This window comes from Planococcus citri, chromosome 4 (genome assembly GCF_950023065.1).
Source record: "Planococcus citri chromosome 4, ihPlaCitr1.1, whole genome shotgun sequence".
NCBI classification, from domain to species: domain Eukaryota; kingdom Metazoa; phylum Arthropoda; class Insecta; order Hemiptera; family Pseudococcidae; genus Planococcus; species Planococcus citri.
The window spans coordinates 27,813,114-27,833,279 of record NC_088680.1 but is presented as its reverse complement, the minus strand read 5'-3'; the positions used below and the strand labels follow the sequence as shown (position 1 = coordinate 27,833,279).

Below are 20,166 nucleotides of genomic sequence, written 5' to 3'. Positions count from 1 at the left end.
AATTAAAAAATTAATGTTACTTGCGGTTGCTTGAATCAAATAAACTAGCAGCGTGTAAACCCCGCTTAGAAACTCTTTTCGTCTTCAGACCTAGAGCGATCTACTGAGCGGAATTAGATGAAATTTGAAATAATACTTTGAAACTTTTGGAATACGTCATTAGTTGTAGAAAAAATAACGATTGAAAAAGTGTCCTAATTTTTACGATTTTCAATGTCAGTTTTTTCATAGACTACTCAATTAATTAGAAAACCCATCTGACATTTTCTTCTAAATTCTTCATAGTATCTATATATGTATTATATTTCAAATTTCATTGATTTTCGTTGGGTAGATCTCGAGATCTGAACACTCGAAAATCAGGCGGATTTGGTACGCAATCGTGTATGCGGAATCGGCCCTTAAAAATTCGAGATTTTTTTTACACTCGATGGAGAAGAAAAGTGAAATTTACTGAGTGCCCGAAAATGGCACTAAATTAGGTAGGTACCTATTTGTACATATTTTAAAATTGATCAAGGAGGTCCTTGTTCATTGAACTCGTATAACGGAAAACAATTTTAGGCTTTTATTAACTTGATGTTTTATTACAATCACAGAAATTTTGTATGTTCACCTTATATGTTTGTACTTGGCGCTTATACCTGTAGGTATTTAAGGATAATTTTTTTTACAACTACCAATTTCCAAAAATCCAACAGTAAATTTGAGAAGGTGATAATTTAAGTTCCTGAATGTTCGCACTCAAATCATTAACAATACTTAATAGATATGTAATTATAGGTGAATAATTTCCTGCTGCAGTTCCTTCATAAAATTTCACAAATAACTGGTCATTTCTTCCAAAATGAGCTTTCCAACAAAATTTCTGAAGTTTTTGAATGATGCAAGATTGTAGTGTGACCTGCATCAATTTTATGAATTTGTATCGGATGCTTGAAGTACTGCAAAATAAACGAGGAAAATGACTATGATAAAAGTATCTTCAAATTAATATCTACCTATACTGAAAATTCTAGAAGGTTTTTAATGGCCATGTATAGACTATAAGCGGTACTGAAACATTAAACCAATTAACAGATGAAAAATAAGTACATAATGTAAATATACCCCTGATAAGCCGTAAGCGTCATCGGTGTCGAGTGGATTCTCCACACATCTCATTAGAATACCATATGATTCAAGTGATACTTGAGAGGTTTGATAATTGAGTAATGCTTTGGTTGCAATGTAAATTCTATCGAGCAGCGCATACACAACGTTTTCATTTTTTAGCCCTGATGATAGTAAAGATGGACATAATTTTTTCTTCGCCGGCCAACCAATTGTCTTTTTTATCGATTCAAGAATCTGTGGAAGGTTAAATTATCATTCATTATGCCCCAACTTCATTATTTTCAACCCGAACACAAATATGCGGTTGCTTAGTGTTATTTATCCCTCATCATCCTTATTATGTACTTACTTCTTCTGTTGGGGTTTTTGGTAAAAATACTGACGTCATGAGGGAACAGACTTTGATTTGTATTTCTTCATCACAGGAATGGTCTTCCCTGGTTTGCATTCTTTGATAATATGTCGGAGAAGATTCTATCAAGTACACGTATCCTTTTTTCCCCCGTTTTTCTAAAATATTGGCCACTTCTAAAGCTATCAATCCACCTACACTGTGACCAATTAGGCAGAACTCTTGGTTCAAATTGAAATTTTCTAAAATGTATTGTGAATAATAATGGGTTTTGGTGAAATTTATGATCATTGAATTAGGAAGGAATAACGTATGCTGTGATGTTGACTTACTTTGGCAAAATAATCGCGTAATTCCTCAAAGGTATAGTCTGCCACTTCACCAAAATAATACTGAAAGCATATCACTTGACCAGGTAAATTCTTTGCCAAGGACTGCATTGTAACAGCTAATCCTGTGAATTATTATACTGCGATGTGAGTACATAATATGTATACGTATAAGTAAGTATTGTCCAGGTTTTCTCATTCCAATAAATTTGGTAGGTAGGTAGGTAGGTAGGTAGGTGTGTATTTAATTCAATTCAAACCTTCCGCTCCTGGAAACATGAAAATTGTGGGATTTTCATCGAAAACGATTGATTTTTCAATATTGTTTTCATCGAGTGGTATTCGACGAATTGGCTTGTTGAGAAGAATTTCCTCCATAAAAGTTTGCATTTGGGTCTTGATTTTTTCACCTGTAAAAGTTGTGTTTTTAAAAAAGATTTTGGTGATGTTTGGCATGTGTGCATGATTATTTCAACTAAGCATGCAGTGTGCACCTTTTTTAAAACCTTTTTCATAATAAAGAAATGAATGAATGAATGAACGGAAAAATGGATGAATGGATAGCTTTGACAAGAATGGATGTTGGGAGGATAATTTTATCTTGTTCATATACCTAATTGTACTTTGTGGTGACACTTGAGGTCCATAGGTCATCACCAAGTAAATCAGTTACCTGTAATCATTGAGTTTTCTTTCTCCTTTTTCATTTGAAGCAATTTAACGAATGTCATAGTTTGCAGGTCTTCCGGACTGAAAATGACATTGAATTCCAGTTCGAGAATTTGTTTAAGCTCTAGGGCTAGGACAGAATCCATACCCAATTCCGAGAATGTCCACGATTGATTTATAGTTTTGAGATCTTTAATACCTATGAGATATATTTGGAAATTATGGAATTGAAATTAAGGTAGGATCACTGAAGCAATTTGAATGTTACCTAATACATTTGCTACAGCGCCTGTGATATCAATTTCACTGTGGCGTTTTTCAGCGACCACTATGCTAGTTACAATGGGTTGAGATGGCTGTTTCATGAATGTATTCAGAGTGTTCAAACAAGATTTGATTTTTTGTTGTAGTGCTCCACAAACTATAGATTGGTACATATGAAGATCGACATGGTCAGTGACATGAAAGTTATGGTTATAAAAGTCCATGACTTGTAATACCACATCTTACTAATAATTTCAGACCCCAAGGCCTGTTCTTGAAATTCAGCCACTATACCCACATCTCCAACAGCTCCCCATTGAATAGCCAATGAAGGTAGACCATCTTTGTGTCTGATTTCACATATTCTTTCCATTGCAGAATTAGCATAGGCATAGTTGCTTTGGTTTTGATTACCTAAACCAGAAACAGCACTGGAAAATACAATAAAATATTTCAAATGCTGGCACATTTTTCTGCTCAGGTTGTCCAAATGCATGGTTAAGACCGCCTTAGGTCCGTTTGCTAGGCTGAAGTTTTCTTCGGTTTGTTTCATGAATGGATCGTCTTTCAGGATCTGCACATCAGTGATTAGTTAGATGATCTATTCAATTCTTTGAACTTATAGATAACTTACATCCATGAACTTGGTATATTTACCATTGCAAGGTTGAATATTCCCTCTACTGGTCCTAATGTGTTGGCTGTTTGAAGTAAATTGCTTGCACCTTTTTCGTTTGTCACATCTTCTGTGAATATTACAATTTTCACTCCGTATGAACGCCATAATTTAATGCGATAAGCCTGGTAGCCGTTTTTGATTCCTGATCGTGAGCTTAGTACAATATTGCGAGCACCTCTCAAGATCAACCAATCAGCCAGTTCCATTCCTATTCCACCTAAACCTCCTAAAAATACACATTAGGTGGGTAAAGAAAATTAACATCAAAACTGAGAATTTTTTACTAGGTTTAAGTACAATTTGCACGAGTGAAAATTTTTCTTTGTAAAGTATTGAAGTATTTCATTATTACAATCACATAGGCTAATTAATCTGATACACACTTTGCGAAGATTACTCACCCACAATAACATATGAGCTGTACTTCGAACAATGAACTTGAGGCTTACATTTCCTAGATTTTAGAATAGGTTTGACTTTATAATCATTCTCTTCATCATTGATTTTTATTAGAACTTTTCCTGTATGTTTTCCAGATGCCATGAATCTGAATATCAAGTACATTTTGAGAAGCATTAAGAAGCTGAATATTACATATTTGCTCAGCTCTACTATGCAATAAGTATTTGAAGCAAACAGAGGCGTGCCGAACGAGAGGAGATGTCTCCCCTCCCCCTCTCACAGATGGAAATATGTTGGCAAAAAGGTTGGAAATTCTTGGGATAGTTGGATGAATTGGTAAAAGTTGGAAAACTTTGGAATAGTTGAGAGAAATTTGTGTAAGTTGGAATAATTGAAGAATGACAAAAAACCATAGGTTTTTACTGCTTGAATTACAAATTTTCCGAAGTTTTTGCCTTCGCTTCACTCTGGCCAGATCATATTCCTTTTCAATTCTCTGACCATAAGTTTGAGAGTAGAAAAATTGACATCTCACATCAAAAATAATGTTGTTTTACTAGAAATTTCCCCAAAAAAGGAACTTCTTGCATATATATATAATGATGTTATTTAGCGCTTTGAATAATCAATTCTTCACACTAAAATTAAAAATTATTCAACATTATTTTCTGTTTTCAATCCCCCTTCCAAAATTTGTTTGATCTAAATCTGGTCAATAATTGGGTGGAAGAATCTGAGGAGGTGGGTGAGGAGTGTAAGATGAAAAGTTATGAAAATCTGGTTTATAAAGTTGGGAAAATTTCAGTGTCACTCTCCGCCCCCCCCAATCAAGCCTCTGGAAGCAAATGTACCTAAAAGCCGATTCTACTTCGTCAGCTTGGAAAATTGTCCTCTGTATTGGTTTTATGACTCCTTGTTTGAGAAGCTCTGTAACCTTTTCTTTTACTGCAAGTGTGAGGTGTCGGTTAGTTTTCATTATCAAGCCCAACTGTATGCTATGAAATGAAATGTTGTTTACGAAATGTCCCAAACCTAATTTGAAAATTTCCAATATAAGTACCTACACGTAATTACTTATTATGAAATTACAGAAATAGCTGCAGTGTCCTGCATGTTTTTTAGCACTCACTTAAATCGTGTCTTTCGAGCATATCGTATCTCCCAATCTCTAAAAAATGTCCGTCGTAAGCCAAGCAACGTACTGAAGCTTGCATTTTCTCTTCAGCCAAACTATTCAGAACTACATCAACCCCACGTCCCTTTGTCTGCTCCATTATCAGCTGCTCAAAGGATGTATCTCTCGAGTTACCTATGTGGCTCTCTGGAATCTACGAATGTTACAGATGAAAAGTATGGGACCATAATTACAATCACTGTTCTGTTTGTTTACTTGAAAATTAGCGAATTTCGTACTTGAGGGAATGTTTTTCTTATAAACTGTACTTTTTCGGCAGTACCAACAGTGGTAAATATCTCACATTCGTAATGAAGACATATATTGATAGCCGCTTGTCCGATCCCACCACTGCCTGCATGAATGAGTACTGAACAGCTTTTTTGTAAATTCATTTTGAAAAAGAAAGCCGTGACCACCTGTAAAAGCATTGACGTGTGGTTAGTTATTTATTATGAGAAAGATTCACTCATAAGGGAACTGTTCGAACTCACACTCTCCGATTTCAATGAAACCTAGATACACTAAAAGAGCATGTCTTAAAACCTCCTAACCAAAATTTTAGGTTCTAAAGTTAATTTTTCAATTTTTGTGAAATGTTCAAAAATTTAAAAATACTCAAAAAAGCTGTTTTATGGCTGATTTTCAAACTCTTTCGTGAGAGGTTGGTAACTGTTTTGAGCAAATCGAACCAATGTGAATAATTCTTTCAATTCAAGACTCACTCATGTACAATGTACTCACTGTGGCATATAAGACCGGAATAGTGGCTGCTTCCTCCAGCGACATATGATCTGGTATTTCCCACGTACTGTCAGGACGTGGCTGAACTGTGGTTGCAATTGCCTCATTGTCTATAGTACCCATCCAACGTGTTCCATTATCATCTTTCCCGGAATATTCAAAACCATAGTGACTCTAGAAAGGGTGCAATCAGCCGATGAACGTTCACTAGATTATAATATGTGACCGTGCATATTAAAACAGACCTTAAGCCAAAAAACTGTTTTTGAGAAAAATGGGTTTAAAGTTTTTGGATTATTTTTTTGCGCGGGGGGCTCCGCGGCTACCCGCGTAACATTCGGGTTGTCCTGGTGGTGGCAGAGATTCCAAAGTTGCTAACAATTATTGTTTTACTGTGTAAGTTGAAACCAACCTAACAGAAAAAAGTTTTTATGCATGAAAATGTTGTGCAAGTTAAAAGCGACCTAACGGAAAAACGTCAATGTTTTGCAAACGCAGCTAACAAACATGCATGTTTAAGGTACTAAACATGCTCCATTGTTCTTGAGACCAACTTTTTTGAAAAATTCTGCATTTTTTACATAATAATCCGTATTTAACTCAAAAGTGAAAAAAAAGTCGTAAGGTCTGTTTTAATATGCACGGTCACATATACTTAGGTACCTCTATCGAACATATAAGTTGATAGAAATTCTTTCCAAGTAACTAAGCTATTTTTTTTTTTTTTTTTTATTAAAGCGACGTGACAAGCTTGCACATAATTTGTCGTTGGGGAGCCAAATTCAACTAAATGTGGGTTGAGAGGCGAGATTTAATTTGCATCAAGTTTTCGACCATTACGAGTAGTTTTGGAGCACCTATGTACTGAAGTTTTGTAGTTCTCAATTTTGGAAAGAAATTGTCATAAAGGAGCTCCAAATAAAGTTCAACATCTCTAGCGTTCGTGAAACAATTTTTAAAACTTGTTTTCACCAATACAAATTCAAAATTTTCTCCATGTAGACTATAGGATTTCGATTTTTCAAATTGAAAATTCCTTGTTTGCGGACGAGTCAGCGTGAAAAATTTAAATTTGTTTCAAACACTAAGTATTTTTAACCTCTATAAAATCGACTTGTGGTAGGCAGGTATTATGAATTTGAACCTGCAGAAAGAAAAGCTGATTCTGAAACGTAGTGTCGAAGTCATTCAAAACGATCTCAAAGTCGGCTTATCCGCGAGTTTATTGGTGTTGAATTTCATGTCAAGTTTTTTTTATGACAGCTTTTCCAAAGCTATCTAGAAAATGAATAAAAAAATTTGGCTTGAAATCACGACCAATTTGACTTCGGACCTCAATCACATTCTCCAAACATCGAAAGATAGTAAGTTTCAGTGCTTTGTACAAAAATGTAGCCTGGTCTTTGTTTATTTTATTTTTTTTTGTACGCTGTTTCCATTAGGTACATATTTTTATGTCCTAACCCAAAATTTATCTGCAAGTTGAGATGTTATCGATGATTTGTTCGAAAAAATAGTGCCTTATTTCATATTTATCATAATAGGTAGGTAGAGGTACTTACTCGTCTTAGTCGGTGGTAACTAGGTAGGTCCTCTGCTGACATTCTTCCGCTTGTTATCATAACATCACGGAAATTCAAACTGCTGTAATATACATGAATGGTATTTTTTTGAGAATTTTCAAATCTGCAAAATTAAAACGAAAGAAAACAATGAATTCGTTTGACTAAAAATAAAAGCTGTCACATGGAGAAAGGTTTGTTATACTCTTGTAGATTTGGCGATATTTCAATCCATTTGAAGGATGAGAAATCTCCGCGTTCTTCTTGTATGTTCTGTGCATGAGTGGTTTCTATTTCGTCAACTGGATCAGTTATAAAATGGCAATAAGCGCCCCACTGACTATTTTTGTAGACATTCTGGCATAAATTCTTATCCAGTTGATCTCTGTAAAATGAATGTTCCAACGAAAAATCTTGCACTTTTTTATCCATCGTGTAAACGCATCTATAAGTTGAAATAAGGACAAAATAAATCAATAATTATTGTTTACTTAGTACATACCAGTGTTTTGTTTTTGCATTGAAAAAAATTATTCCATCCGATCAAATTTATGCAGCTCTGTAGATAATTTTGTAAATGGTTGCATTAAAATACGATTCTAAAATTTTCATCATCAGCGAAAATTTCCGATTTCTATCGATGTTTTGCATACCTACTTACTTACCAAAAATACACAAAAAGCTTACCTCAGATTCTTTCCTTTTTCCTCTTTTCTTAAGGTATTGAAAAATCCCAGTATTCCATTTTTTGGATCTTTTTCGGCATAAATGACCAGTTTTTCGTTTCGTCCGGGATCAATGGCTGCTAATTCATTTTGGACATTTGTAACCCAACCGAACGTATTGCTGGTTATTTCTACAGCTTTGTAAACTGATTCATTTTTCACCATCTGTTAATTTTAATCATTTTCACTCTTTGTTAATGGAATATTAGCGTTCATGTTCGATACATCTATTTATTTAATTCGCTGATATTTCAGAATTCATTGATTGCTACAACATAATGCATAACGAAACATAGATTAGGTACCTTATTCAAGAGTAAAATTCTTTCTGTTTCGTTGATCTTACGACTGAAGCAAACGTTGAACCCTATTTTTTTGTACGTGTTGAAATCCTTATCGGCCGGTTCTTTTGTAATAAGGAATCCATCTTCTTTTAAGGCTCCGTGTATATTTTCAAGCATCTGTGGAGAAGAAGCCACCAGCGTGTAGGTATGTGTGTAACAAAATAATTTTCAACTTGCAAAATTTTCAGTTTACGTACATCCATTTTGTGCGATATATTCGATAAAATAATTATCGAGCTGCTTTTATCGTTGGGTAATTTTTCAGTCGATATGTTAATTTCATTTGGTACTTGAATTTCAGTCATTTGATCACGGCTAGTCAAAATTGTGACGTTGGGCTGGAAAATTACTAATTTTATATTTAGGAATTGCTTGTCACATGGAAAACTTATAGCCCAGGCAAATAGCAGAAAAAAATGGGCGAACCCAAACATAATTGCAAACAAAGGTTTTTTTGGAGAATATTGTCTAGGGTGGTGTGCTGAACAACATACTAAAAGTCCCCGCCCCTACCCCACGAGCTAACCCCTCTACAGTGGATCAAAGCCCCCCAAAATCAGTTTTTCATCAAGAACTCCTGAAATATTGAATTTTGAGTAAAATGAGCCCAGTGATTATTTCATCTCCTCCTCAATACCTATCAAATGAGCTATCGATCAACTCCCTAGCCTCAAGGGGGGGTGGCGCTACGACCCCTCAAAGTGATGTGATTTCAATAATTTTACATTTTATGATTTGGGACTTGTAACCTGTTCTAATTGATAAAATGAAGTCAAACTTGGGGAATGGGAATCTTTTGGGAGCTAGAGTTGATCTCTGGAGTGGAGGGGGGGGGTCAAAGTTGAAAATTACAGAAAGGTCATTTTTTGGAGGGTCATAACATGACCCTAAATGGATGAAAAAGGTCCAAAATCATTCATCGGACAGTATCTTATCTGTGATCAACATATCCAAATTTCAGCTTCCTAGGTCATCCACACCCCATTTAAAGCGGAATTAAGCTAAAAATCCCCTTATTTTGCCACTATTTTTGGTTTTTTCCATCTTAAATGGAGTGGGGATGACCTAGGAAGCTAAAATTTGGATATGTTGATCACAGATAGGGTACTGTCCGATGGTATGATTTTGGGCCCTTTTCATCCATTTGGGGTCATGTTATGCCCCTCCAAAAAAATGACCTTTCTGTAATTTCAACTTTGACCCCCCCCCCCTCCACTCCAGAGATAAACTCTAGCTCCCAAAAGAATCCCATTCCCCAAGTTTGACTTCATTTTATCAATTAGAACAGGTTACAAGTCCCAAATCATAAAATGTAAAATAATTGAAATCACATCACTTTGAGGGGTCGTAACGCCACCCCCCTTGAGGCTAGGGAGTTGGTCGATAGCTCATTTGATAGGTATTGAGGAGGAGATGAAATAATCACTGGGCTCATTTTACTCAAAATTCAATATTTCAGGAGTTCTTGATGAAACACTGATTTTGGGGGGCTTTGATCCACTGTGGGGGGGGGGGGGTTAGCTCGTGGGGTAGGGGCGGGGACTTTTAGTATGTTATTCAGCACACCACCCTAGACAATATTCACTGAAACATAATATCTAGTAACTATATTTATTAGGTTGATTAAGAATACAGTGATCTGACATGAAGTCACAGTTTTAATCTCACATCATCGTAAATATTTATATTTTTAAAATCTGTTTCTTAATTCTTGAGAGGAATGCGAAAAAAGAGTTGAGTTCAAAACAGATTGTTGATTTTAGTGGTGCGATCTTTGTAGCCACTCCAAAACCATGTTTTATCACCTATTTCGAATTAAGTAGGTACCTATTTTAATACCTGTGTGGTTTTTTTCGGATATTCTTGTTGTTATTTTCTAATGGAATAAAATGATCGAATAATGGTTTGTTAATTACTGTGTTATTTTTTCTGTTAAAATTTTTTTTCCATTTTAAAACAAGAAAAAAGTTGGCCAGAGTCAAGCATAGAAAAGGTAATTGAAAATTTGATTTCGAGAGGTATAAAAACGATAGGTACTTTTTATTCAAGAGGTTTATTTTTTCACTTGAAAACTTTTTTTTTCAGAAATTTTAATTTTGAAAAAGAAAAAGGAAACAAATTTTAGCGTTGCGAGGGCAAAAGCTTTTGACAATTTGTGTTTTGAGAAGTGAAAGAACAGGTTTTTCTTTCATCACAGGCCCTGAAAACAGCCATCTTTGCCCCCTTCTCGACGACCTTGAATGATTTATCCACCTTCTCCTGCTTCACTCGTATTTTTCTTGTTGGTGGGATGTTGACGTATCTCTACCTATCTCTTCTTTATATCGCCAACTTAAGTATTGCATTTTTGTAAAAGCTGTACCTGTATTGTTGGTAAACTGTTCAGTGACTTCCATACTGCTGATGACATTATGCTGCCTTTGGAATGATTATCGTGATCAACTAATTCATATGTCTTCACTTGAATTTCCAATATGTTTGCAAATGCAATATACGTGCAAGTATGAATCGCCAGACTCAACTCCATTATCTAATGAAAATCGGTTTTTGCGTAAATCATTACGTTCTAAATCATGTAGGGCTCATTGCAGTTAGATTCGTACTAGTTGCTAACCTCATCATTAATGTAAGGTACAAAGTCGTATTTTTCTAAAACCGGCTCGGCTAGATTTTTCTGACGACTGATGGCTTTGAAGCACCAATCAATCATCTGGATACCTCCACAGCTCACTAGACGATGCCTGGGATAAAAATGAACGGGAATTCCTGCGGTAGAATATTCGCCAATTGAGTAGGTGCATAAAAATTTAATTGCTCGAAGGAGTAAGTATCTACTACTCGAAAAACGCTTACGCGGCTCATCTTTGTCTGATAACTGTACTTGTTGGTAATGTTTTTCGAAATCGATAACGATTTTACGAACGAACGTTGGTATGAGAAGTTCGCGAGTATCCATACTGAGTATCTGCAGTTGGGCCATATTATCCATGAAGGTAACGAAATTATCATTCCACAATATCTCGCCATAAGTTCCTAAAATATGAATTTTAATAATGTAGGTAGGTTAATGTATCTATACCAATGTTACAATACAATTGCAATAATTTTTTTTGGGTGGGTGGGTGGGTGGGTGGGGGGGGGTTGAATCAAAGACTATGCAGTATGCACTCACCTTCATAATTCACTCGATCAACTTGTCTGAATGACCCTTTGTATTGGTATCCTCTTAGCCTCAATTCTTTATAGAAATCATTAGCATTCAAAAACGAGTAATCAAACTTTGAAATGGAGCTATCAACTGGCGGCACATTCATCATTTCTTTATCAACATTTTCAAGTACTCGTATTGTGCCCGAAACCAGAACTTGACCATTTTCTGTTACATTGAAGTATTTATCACCGGCAGTAATTGATACCAGTAATTTCAGTTTATCTAAAATGAGGTATTCTGCTGCGTTAGATAACGTGCGACGTAGGTATTCAACACAACTTAGATATTAATTAAATGATTCTGGCGAACCTTTTTCCGGAACGATGGCAACTCGCTCAAAACGAACGTTTTCAAAAACTACAGGCATCTTTGTATTTTTCTTGTTTCTAATGTGACTTACCGCTTCTATGACCAACCACTGGAAAAGTGGGATTATTGGGTAGGTACGTTGTATGGTAAAAATAAGAAATACGTACGGTTCAGTGTCGGACCTATCAAGCACACTTACCAAGTAGCCCATACCAGGGTATAAATTCCTTCCATCGATGACATGGTCTTTTATAAATTTATATTTATCATTCGTTGTTCTGATATCATATACTCGCTCAACGCAGTGATCTTTTTCTAGTTTTCCAACTGACCACTGTTCATCGTGCTGCCATTTAATTAACGATGAGATTGTTGGAGTCGATCTACTAACTGGAAATTCCACTGGTGGGTATAAAGCACTCAACTTTGGAACGCATCCAGCTTCATACATTCTGTCAAGTTTACTCATATTAATACCTCGATTGGTTCTTTAGTAGGAAGCACCTAACCACTAATTTAAAAGTGAAATAGACTACATGCTAACTCCTTTAAACTCGAAAAATACCACAAATTTTGAGGTTATTTATAATTTCCCCTACAATTCTGATCATAGAGTAATATCATGCACTCTGGCTGTTCAAAACTCAAATTATCTCCAAACCCCTCAAAAATCCCATAAAACTGTAACCAATAAACGTTGTGGAAGACCCTCAGAGGAAAATAAGCATGCATACCAAAATGAACTAAACATAAGTCTCAGTGAAATAGATTGGGATGGGGAGATAGATTACATAGATGAACTCATAGAGAAAGCCTTAATAAAGGCCGATGAAAACACACAAATAAAAAACGAAACAATAAAATCCCAACAAATTACCAGAAGGTATAAAAATCTTGATTCAGGAAAGAGAAAAACTAAAACTTAAGAAACATAAAACAACAAAAACAAAAATAGAAAGAATAAAATCAGAGTTGAGGATTTTCAATAAAGGAAAAAAACGAAAATTACATTTTAGAAATTATGGAATCTACCAAAAACTTGAAACAGTTTAAAAAAAAAAACAATGTCTGGGAAAAATTTACACACCTTACCTCTCTGATGAAAGGAATAATAGAATTTGTGATAGAAACAAAATTAATGAACATGCAACTCAATTCTATTCAAAAATATACGAAGACAAAAATTATTTGAATCTATCAGGAAATGCACTAGGAATAGAGTTTTCGGAGCCTGAAATTTTATCTAGAGAAGTGGAGTGGGCTATAAAAAATTTGAAAAACAACAAATCTCTGGGCCCAGACAAAATTACCAATGAATGCTTTAAAATAGGTGAGGAAATTGTTATAAAAGTGTCGACCAAATTCTTTAATAAAATCTTGAAAGAACAAAAGATACCCAAAGATTGGAAATATTCAGATATCATTTCAATCTTTAAAACAGGAGAAAGGGACAAAATTAACAATTACAGACCTATTTCTTTAAGTTCTAATATTTTTAAAATCTTCTTAAAAATTCTAGAGAGGAGACTTTGACATTTTTTATATCAACCTAGAGAACAGGCTCAGACTGGTTTTCGCTTGGGGTTTTTCACAATAGATCATCTTTAGGTCCTAAACCAATTAATAGAAAAATGTAAGGAATATCAAATAGAACTCCACCTAGCCTTCATAGATTTCACTAAAGCCTTTGACTTGTTAAAACATGAATTTCTGCTATTGACCTTGGAGAGATAGGGGGTCCCTCCCTTCTTTGTTGGGATCATAAGAGAACTATACACAAAGTTGAAAGGAAGAATAATTACAGACGTATCTGGAGAACTTTTTCCGGGGATCCCTTGTCACCCCTGATGTTCAATAGCAGTTTGGAGGAGGTGTTCAGAGATCTGGGATGGGAAAAGAGGGGTCTAAAAATTAATGGGGAGTACTTGAGCAACCTGAGATTTGCAGATGATGCAACACTGGTAGCAGGGACAAAACAGGAGCTTGAAAAAATGATAGCAGAACTAAATGAAAGGGGGAAAACGCGGGGTTGACAATGAATTTATCAAAAACAAAATTACTTAACAATGTGGGTGAAAGCTACGACATAACCATTATTGGGAAAAAAATTAAAACTGGAAAGATCCATGCTAAATTTTAAAAAAGGAGATCGGATTAGAATCAAAACAATTAAAATGAAATTGAAAAATAATCGGAATGCAGCCAAACTGATAAAATTAAAAAAATTGGGGTGGGGGGGGTCACGTGGCTAGATTAAGGGACAACAGGTGGACACAAAAAGTCACTTTCTGGTTCAATACGGGGACAAGAAGACAAGGGAAACAGAGGGCTAGGTGGAGGGACGACTTTAGGAAACTACTGACCCATCACGATTTTCAAAAGATCGCCCAGAACAGGAAAGAATGGTGCAGGCTGGGGGAGGATTTTGCCCCATCTTAGGGCCACGAGTGCTATCTATAAATTGTTGTATTTGTAACACTTGTACATACAATAAAGCTTGATTTGATTTGAGAATTCTAATTTTTCAAAATTCTGCCTTCGCAAAATTTTTGTGAGAAGTAAAAGATATGGACTTACCGCCCCAACGAGTTCAAGAGAAACTCAACTCCATTTTTGTTGTTTTTTAGTGTTAAGGGTATATTTGTTACAGTTTCAGGTAACGAACGTTTCAGCACAGCTTGCAATAATCCGTGAGGGGCTATTTCAATAGTTATAGCGTTTCTGGGTATGTGACGACAACCTTCTTCAAAAAGAACAGGACTGAGTAAATTATTTGTGTGATACTCTGCCGAAGAATATTTCACTTGATCTGTGTCCCATTTGTGTTCAGGAGCCGATGTACATATCCATTTTTTTGAACGCAATTTTGGTTCCGATACAACCTGATAAATTTATAATTGCGTTTGAAATTTTACAAGGTGCTGAAGTTGTCGAATTATAGGCTTACATACTTCGTTGTTTAGTAACAGTGATAATTTCTGGCCCAGCGGTGTAATGTAGCGACTGTGATATGCTATGTTTGATGAGTTCACTGGTCTGACAAAAATGTTTTTTTCTTTCAAAGTTTCGATGAATTGTTCCACTTCTGGTGTAGGGCCAGATATTGTGCAGCTTGTCGGACCATTGTGACAAGCAATGTCAATTTCACTTGTGACGAGCTCCTTCAGTGTTTCGTAACTCGCACCTGTGAGGCCATGTGATGATTAGTAATTTTTAGCCAAAATTATCGAATGATATTAATGTACACTTACCAACAGCAGCCATCATGCCGTGAATCAATTTAGTTTCTACTGAGACTAAACCACGATAATAAGCGGCAAGAATCATTTGTGCAGATGTAAAACATCCATCAGCATATGCACACCCCAATTCTCCTACCGAATGACCTATTATTCCATCAGGTCGTATTCCAATCGCTTGCAAAACGTCAACCAAAGCTATCTGTTGGCCAAAGCAACTCGATCATAATTCTATGCGAGATTTTATGTCAAGATAAAAAAATTCGAGTTTGATTGCTAAGTAGGTACTTGAACAGCTGCTATTCCAACGAATGAATTCAAAACATTGTCGAATATTTTAGGATCATCGTCAGTGATTATTTTAATCAAATCGATCTGTTTTGATTGCATTATCTGATGACTTTTTTTGATCGATTCGGCAAATATAGGTATGCTCATCAATGATTTAGCCATTCCGGACCATTGGGAACCCATACCGGCAAAGACAAACCATATAGGTCGCTTCTCGCCAGAAAAATACTGAAAAGTTTTTATTGGTCTGTGTCAAAAGGATTGTTCTCCATTTTTGTGAAATAACCATCAACCTTTTAGAGCTTATCTAGGTTTCCATGTTGTGTAAACAAACTGATTTGGACAGTTTATGATGGGGTGCCATCCAATTTGTTTCGCCAACATGGAAACCTTGAGAACCCGTGAGAAGAGAGAAATGAAAACATTAACCATGTACTCTCTGTTTACAAGTTATAAAATTCAGCATTTTGACTAATTTTCTTACCGTTTTGGATTTTGTATGATCTTTGTTTTCGTGCAGAATGATGAATCCTCTTTGATGATGACCACGTATTTCATCGCTGAAAATTTCGTGCAACAAAGCCACATACTCTTCGTCTTGAAAATGTTTTTCAATCTTAACAATTTTAAGTAAATTAGTGGAACATTTTGGATTATAAAGTGCATAATGTATGTACGGATGCAGGTACATGTATATATAGGGTGGATCGCGAAAAAAAAAAGTCGGCGGAGTTTCACCAAATTCTACAGAAATCTTCATTTTGAGTTGAAAATTACCCATACAAAATTTTAGTATCAGATATTCCCGTGGAGGGGAGATTTGGACCTTCAAAGACGGAGCTTGAAAGTATTTGAAATCCTGCATCGCTCTACGGCATCCATGCCTGTTGAAATCCTATACCACTTTTAGGGTTCTACTGAGAGGTTGAAAATTCGCCGATGGCAATTTTTTTTTTTTTGGATAAATTCCTGGTTCGAAATTTTTTTTCGGCAAATACATACGTTATGACATAACGTATTTACCAAAATACTGATCGGAATCATTCCTGAAACTGGGAAAATATTTTGGAACGCAACAGTTCCAATTTTTAATTGTTCTTGTTAATTTAAAAAAATTGAAAAAAAACGTTCAAAAACTCCACCCTTTAGTACATTTATCTACTAGGTACTTAATCGAAGATTCTATATTACGTCGTTGAAAATGGAGTCGACTGCTTCTTCTGTGCGCCCAGAAACGGTTAGTATTTTTGGTATTTGTACTTTTTCGAATTGACTGGATTGTTTAATTTTATTGTGAGGTGACAACAAAATGTGGCTATTAGCGCCACCTATTCCGAATGAATTTAACGCAAAGTAATGCCCTTCTAAAGGTGTTGGTTCTGTAACAATCTAAGTGAAAATAAAGTCAACAAGATTGTCGATTGAGTGCATTTATGTATTTCACAATTATTGAATTGATATTGTTATTTAATGTATGTATGTACCTGCAGCCGTCCATTAAGTAAACCTTTAATATTCGGATTTGGGCATGTGAAATTCAGATTACTAGGAATGGTACCAGTTTCAAAAGCTACGATTAATTTAGCAATGCTGCATAAAGCAGAAGCTCCTTCTGCATGGCCCAATTGGCCCATGTTTGATTTGACCGATCCGATTTTTAATGGTGCTTCGCGTCCTTGACAGAAAAACTCTTCAATCGATGCCCCTTCTACAATATCTCCTACCTAAACAAGCATTAGTGAAATATTCTGTCTGGTTGGGGAGATCGCATAAGGATCTATTGTACGCACCCGTCGATCCTCCGGGACAACTTTTTTCTTAAAAGGGGAGTCTTAAGGAATATTTCTAGCCCTTATCCTAAAAAAAATGTGTCCCTTTAGGCCAAAAATGAGGGGAAAAAATCAAAATTTTACCAAATTGACGAAGAAAGTTGAAATTTGGGATAAACCCTATTTTCGACCTGCCAAATCGATTGGAAACTGTTTCAAACCGTTTTGAGCAGTTTTTGAGCCTCCAGCAGATTTTTAAAACTCGAAATTCCCACAAAGTTTCATCAAATGGAGTTGGAAAGCCGAAATTCATTCCGCAAACTAATTTCAATACGCTACGAAGTCAACTGCAGGTGGATTTTAAGTCGTTTTAGAGCCTACAGCGACTTTTGGAAACTTACTGGAACCTCCAGTAAATTTTTGAAACTTGGAATTTCCCCAAAATTTCATTAAACGGAGATGGGAAGGCGAAATTTACTCTGCAATCCAATTTTAACACCCTCTGAAGACGACTTCAGATGGGTTCAAGTCATTTTGGCGCCTCCATGCGACTTTTTGAAAGGTTATATATGGCGTTTTTTGGAAAATTGAAATTCCCAAAAGAGTAGCTGGAAGCTTCAAAACCATTTGAAACCACCATGCAGTCCATTTCGAGGCGTATTGAAGTTTTCGGCTTTCCATCTCCGTTTATTTTCAAGTTTAAAAAATCTGACGGAGAGCGGAGACTCAAGTAATTTTCAAAAAGTCACCGGAGGCTCTGAAATGACTAGAACCCTCCTGAAGTCGTCTGAAGGTGTTGAAATTGGATTGCAGAATAAATTTCGGCTTTCTATCTCCATTTGATGACATTTTTGTAGGAATTTCGAGTTTCAAAAATCTGCTGGAAGCTCCAGAACTGCTCAAAACGGTTCCAATCGATTTGGCGGGTCGAAAATACGGTGTATCCCAAATTTTACCTTTCTAGGTCAATTTGGTGAAATTTTGATTTTTTCCCACAATTTTGACCTGCAAAATTTGATTTTTGAAAATTTACCAAAAATCGAAAAAGGCACTTTACCACTTGAAATTTTTACAGGTGATGAATTTTTGCCTGCTCTTTCCATCTTCCTTTGTACGGTTAAACAAATTTCGTTCAAGTCCTATGTTGGAACGCAAAATCTGCTATTTCGGCTGACCTGTCAATCAAAATGACCGATTGGCCGCCATTTTGTAAGTAGGATCATTTTTTTTTTTAGGACAAGAGCTAGAAATGTTCCTTAGGACTCCCTCTTTGAGAAAAAAGTTGTCCCGGAGGATCAGCGAGGGGTGCAATAGATCCTTATGCGGGCCTCTAACTATATATCTAATGAGTAAAAAATGATATGTACCTTATGGGACCTAGGTACTTGATTTATGATTTCTCACGTACCTTGCCTTCCAGCTTTTGACCATTTTTTTTTCAATTAAGCCCTTATTGCTTACCCAAAAAGAATGTGGCAATGTATTTTAAGAATACCTGTGTTCCTGTACCGTGAGCTTCTATATATGAGATGCATCTCGGATCGATGTTAATCGTTTCATAGAATTGTTCATACAGTTCTCTTTGTTGACTGATTGAAGGGTGCGTGATACCATCTGCTTTGTACCCCTCGCAATTTATTAACGAATGAATGACGTTTGCGTAGATTCTTTTGGCGTATTTTCTTTTCTGTAAAAACATGGCAATCGCAGCTTCGCTTCTATTATATCCATCAGCTGAAACATTACCATATTAGCGGAAATGCGCGAACATACTGAATTTTCATAGACCGAATGGCGAATACCATGTTTGCGAGTTATCAACTACTTACTTACCCTTTGCGTCAAAAGGTGAAGAAATCGTTCTACTATGGATGACCGACGATGATAAATTTCCGTCGTCGTCGGAAAAGCTAAAATTAGCCGAACACACAATCGCTCCTTCGCATTGGTTACTTTGAATGTATTTAATGGCCATGTCTAAAGCGTACGCCGATGACGAACATGCTGTATTCACACAGCAACTAGGTCCTGTTGCAAACATACAAATTCAATCAAAGTAAGTATTGATTGGAATGTATAAAGATTGCTTCTTGTGCATGCCTAATATTGGTGTACAATGTACATATTTTATTACCGTGTACGTCCAAATGATACGATATTCTGTTAGCACACATGAAAATGTGTGCTAAGGAATTTCCATCGTGTTGTTCCACAATGACATCATGAGCTGGATCATTTTCGGAACTCATTTCCCATAGACCGCAAATAATAGCTATTTTTTTACCTTTTATTTGTTGCAAATTGTAACCTTGGGAAAATTTCAGAATTTATAAATTTTGTGCGATTGCGTCGATAGCTCTTAGTTAATATGAAGATGGCAGGTACCCGCATCCAGTACAGCTTCGAATGCTTTTTCATGCAAAAGTCTCGTAGCAATGAGCGCTCCTTCGGCCTGGGGATGATTCATGTGGAAGAAAGTATAATCAAAACGATCGATTGTCTTAATCAATCCTTTCACTGTTGCTGTTGCGCGTCATCATGAGGAAACAGAACAAATGTTTTCAGAAATTTTCACCCGTGTTATAATTACCTAATAATATAGCCTATTTATGTTATAACTTACTGCCACCAGGTATGTCAACTTCTGAGATCATGTCTTTCCCTTTCAATAAGTTCTGTTTGAATTCTTCAAAATTGTCGCTGTTTGGAAATGCTCCTGAAATTCCAGTGATCACAATGTCGTCATCGTGATAATTTTCGTTTTGGGTCGCCATCGATGTTGGTATTTTCTATTTGTGAAGAAAAAAAATCGGATTTTTGACAAACACGCGGTAGTGCAACAATGTATAGAGCTTTGAAACAAGATTATTCCGTTTTTATATCAGAAAATAAGTTGCAATAATCCAATATGACGATGGAGGTGGCCTCATTAAATGACGCACATAACATACCAATTGACGCATTATTTACTCTAAATCGCAATTTAA

At 35.9% G+C, this 20,166-nt stretch overlaps 1 protein-coding gene across 1 annotated transcript; it reads right to left on the bottom strand.

The window, feature by feature from the left end:
* Positions 1-553: 553 nt before the first annotated feature.
* Positions 554-20,124, bottom strand: LOC135843203 (fatty acid synthase-like). Its single transcript, XM_065360996.1, has 37 exons — positions 19,803-20,124; positions 19,565-19,702; positions 19,314-19,487; positions 19,013-19,207; positions 18,675-18,913; positions 16,895-17,134; positions 16,602-16,799; positions 15,895-16,026; positions 15,408-15,638; positions 15,132-15,321; positions 14,832-15,064; positions 14,458-14,762; positions 12,080-12,332; positions 11,881-11,989; positions 11,533-11,793; positions 11,214-11,393; positions 10,975-11,126; positions 10,723-10,890; positions 8,558-8,698; positions 8,322-8,477; positions 7,979-8,181; positions 7,497-7,736; positions 7,292-7,415; positions 5,730-5,903; positions 5,225-5,404; positions 4,941-5,139; positions 4,663-4,843; positions 3,811-3,956; positions 3,388-3,635; positions 2,977-3,304; positions 2,735-2,887; positions 2,471-2,665; positions 2,058-2,207; positions 1,801-1,922; positions 1,466-1,710; positions 1,111-1,350; positions 554-944 (listed from the first exon to the last, which is right to left on the bottom strand). Exons 1-35 carry the CDS (start codon positions 19,951-19,953, stop codon positions 1,696-1,698), a joined length of 6,504 nt encoding a protein of 2,167 aa, XP_065217068.1. The 5' UTR covers positions 19,954-20,124; the 3' UTR covers positions 554-944; positions 1,111-1,350; positions 1,466-1,695.
* Positions 20,125-20,166: the final 42 nt, after the last annotated feature.

What these genes read in the sequence shown, in the direction of transcription:
- LOC135843203 (XM_065360996.1), bottom strand. Translation starts at nt 19,953, where the DNA reads ATGGCGACCCAAAACGAAAATTATCACGATGACGACATTGTGATCACT. An exon ending in AGTTGACATACCTGGTGGCA is followed by an intron (nt 19,703 to 19,802) that starts GTAAGTTATAAC and finishes GACGCGCAACAG; the next exon opens with CAACAGTGAAAGGATTGATT. An exon ending in ATATATCGCACAAAATGGAT is followed by an intron (nt 8,478 to 8,557) that starts GTACGTAAACTG and finishes TCTTCTCCACAG; the next exon opens with ATGCTTGAAAATATACACGG.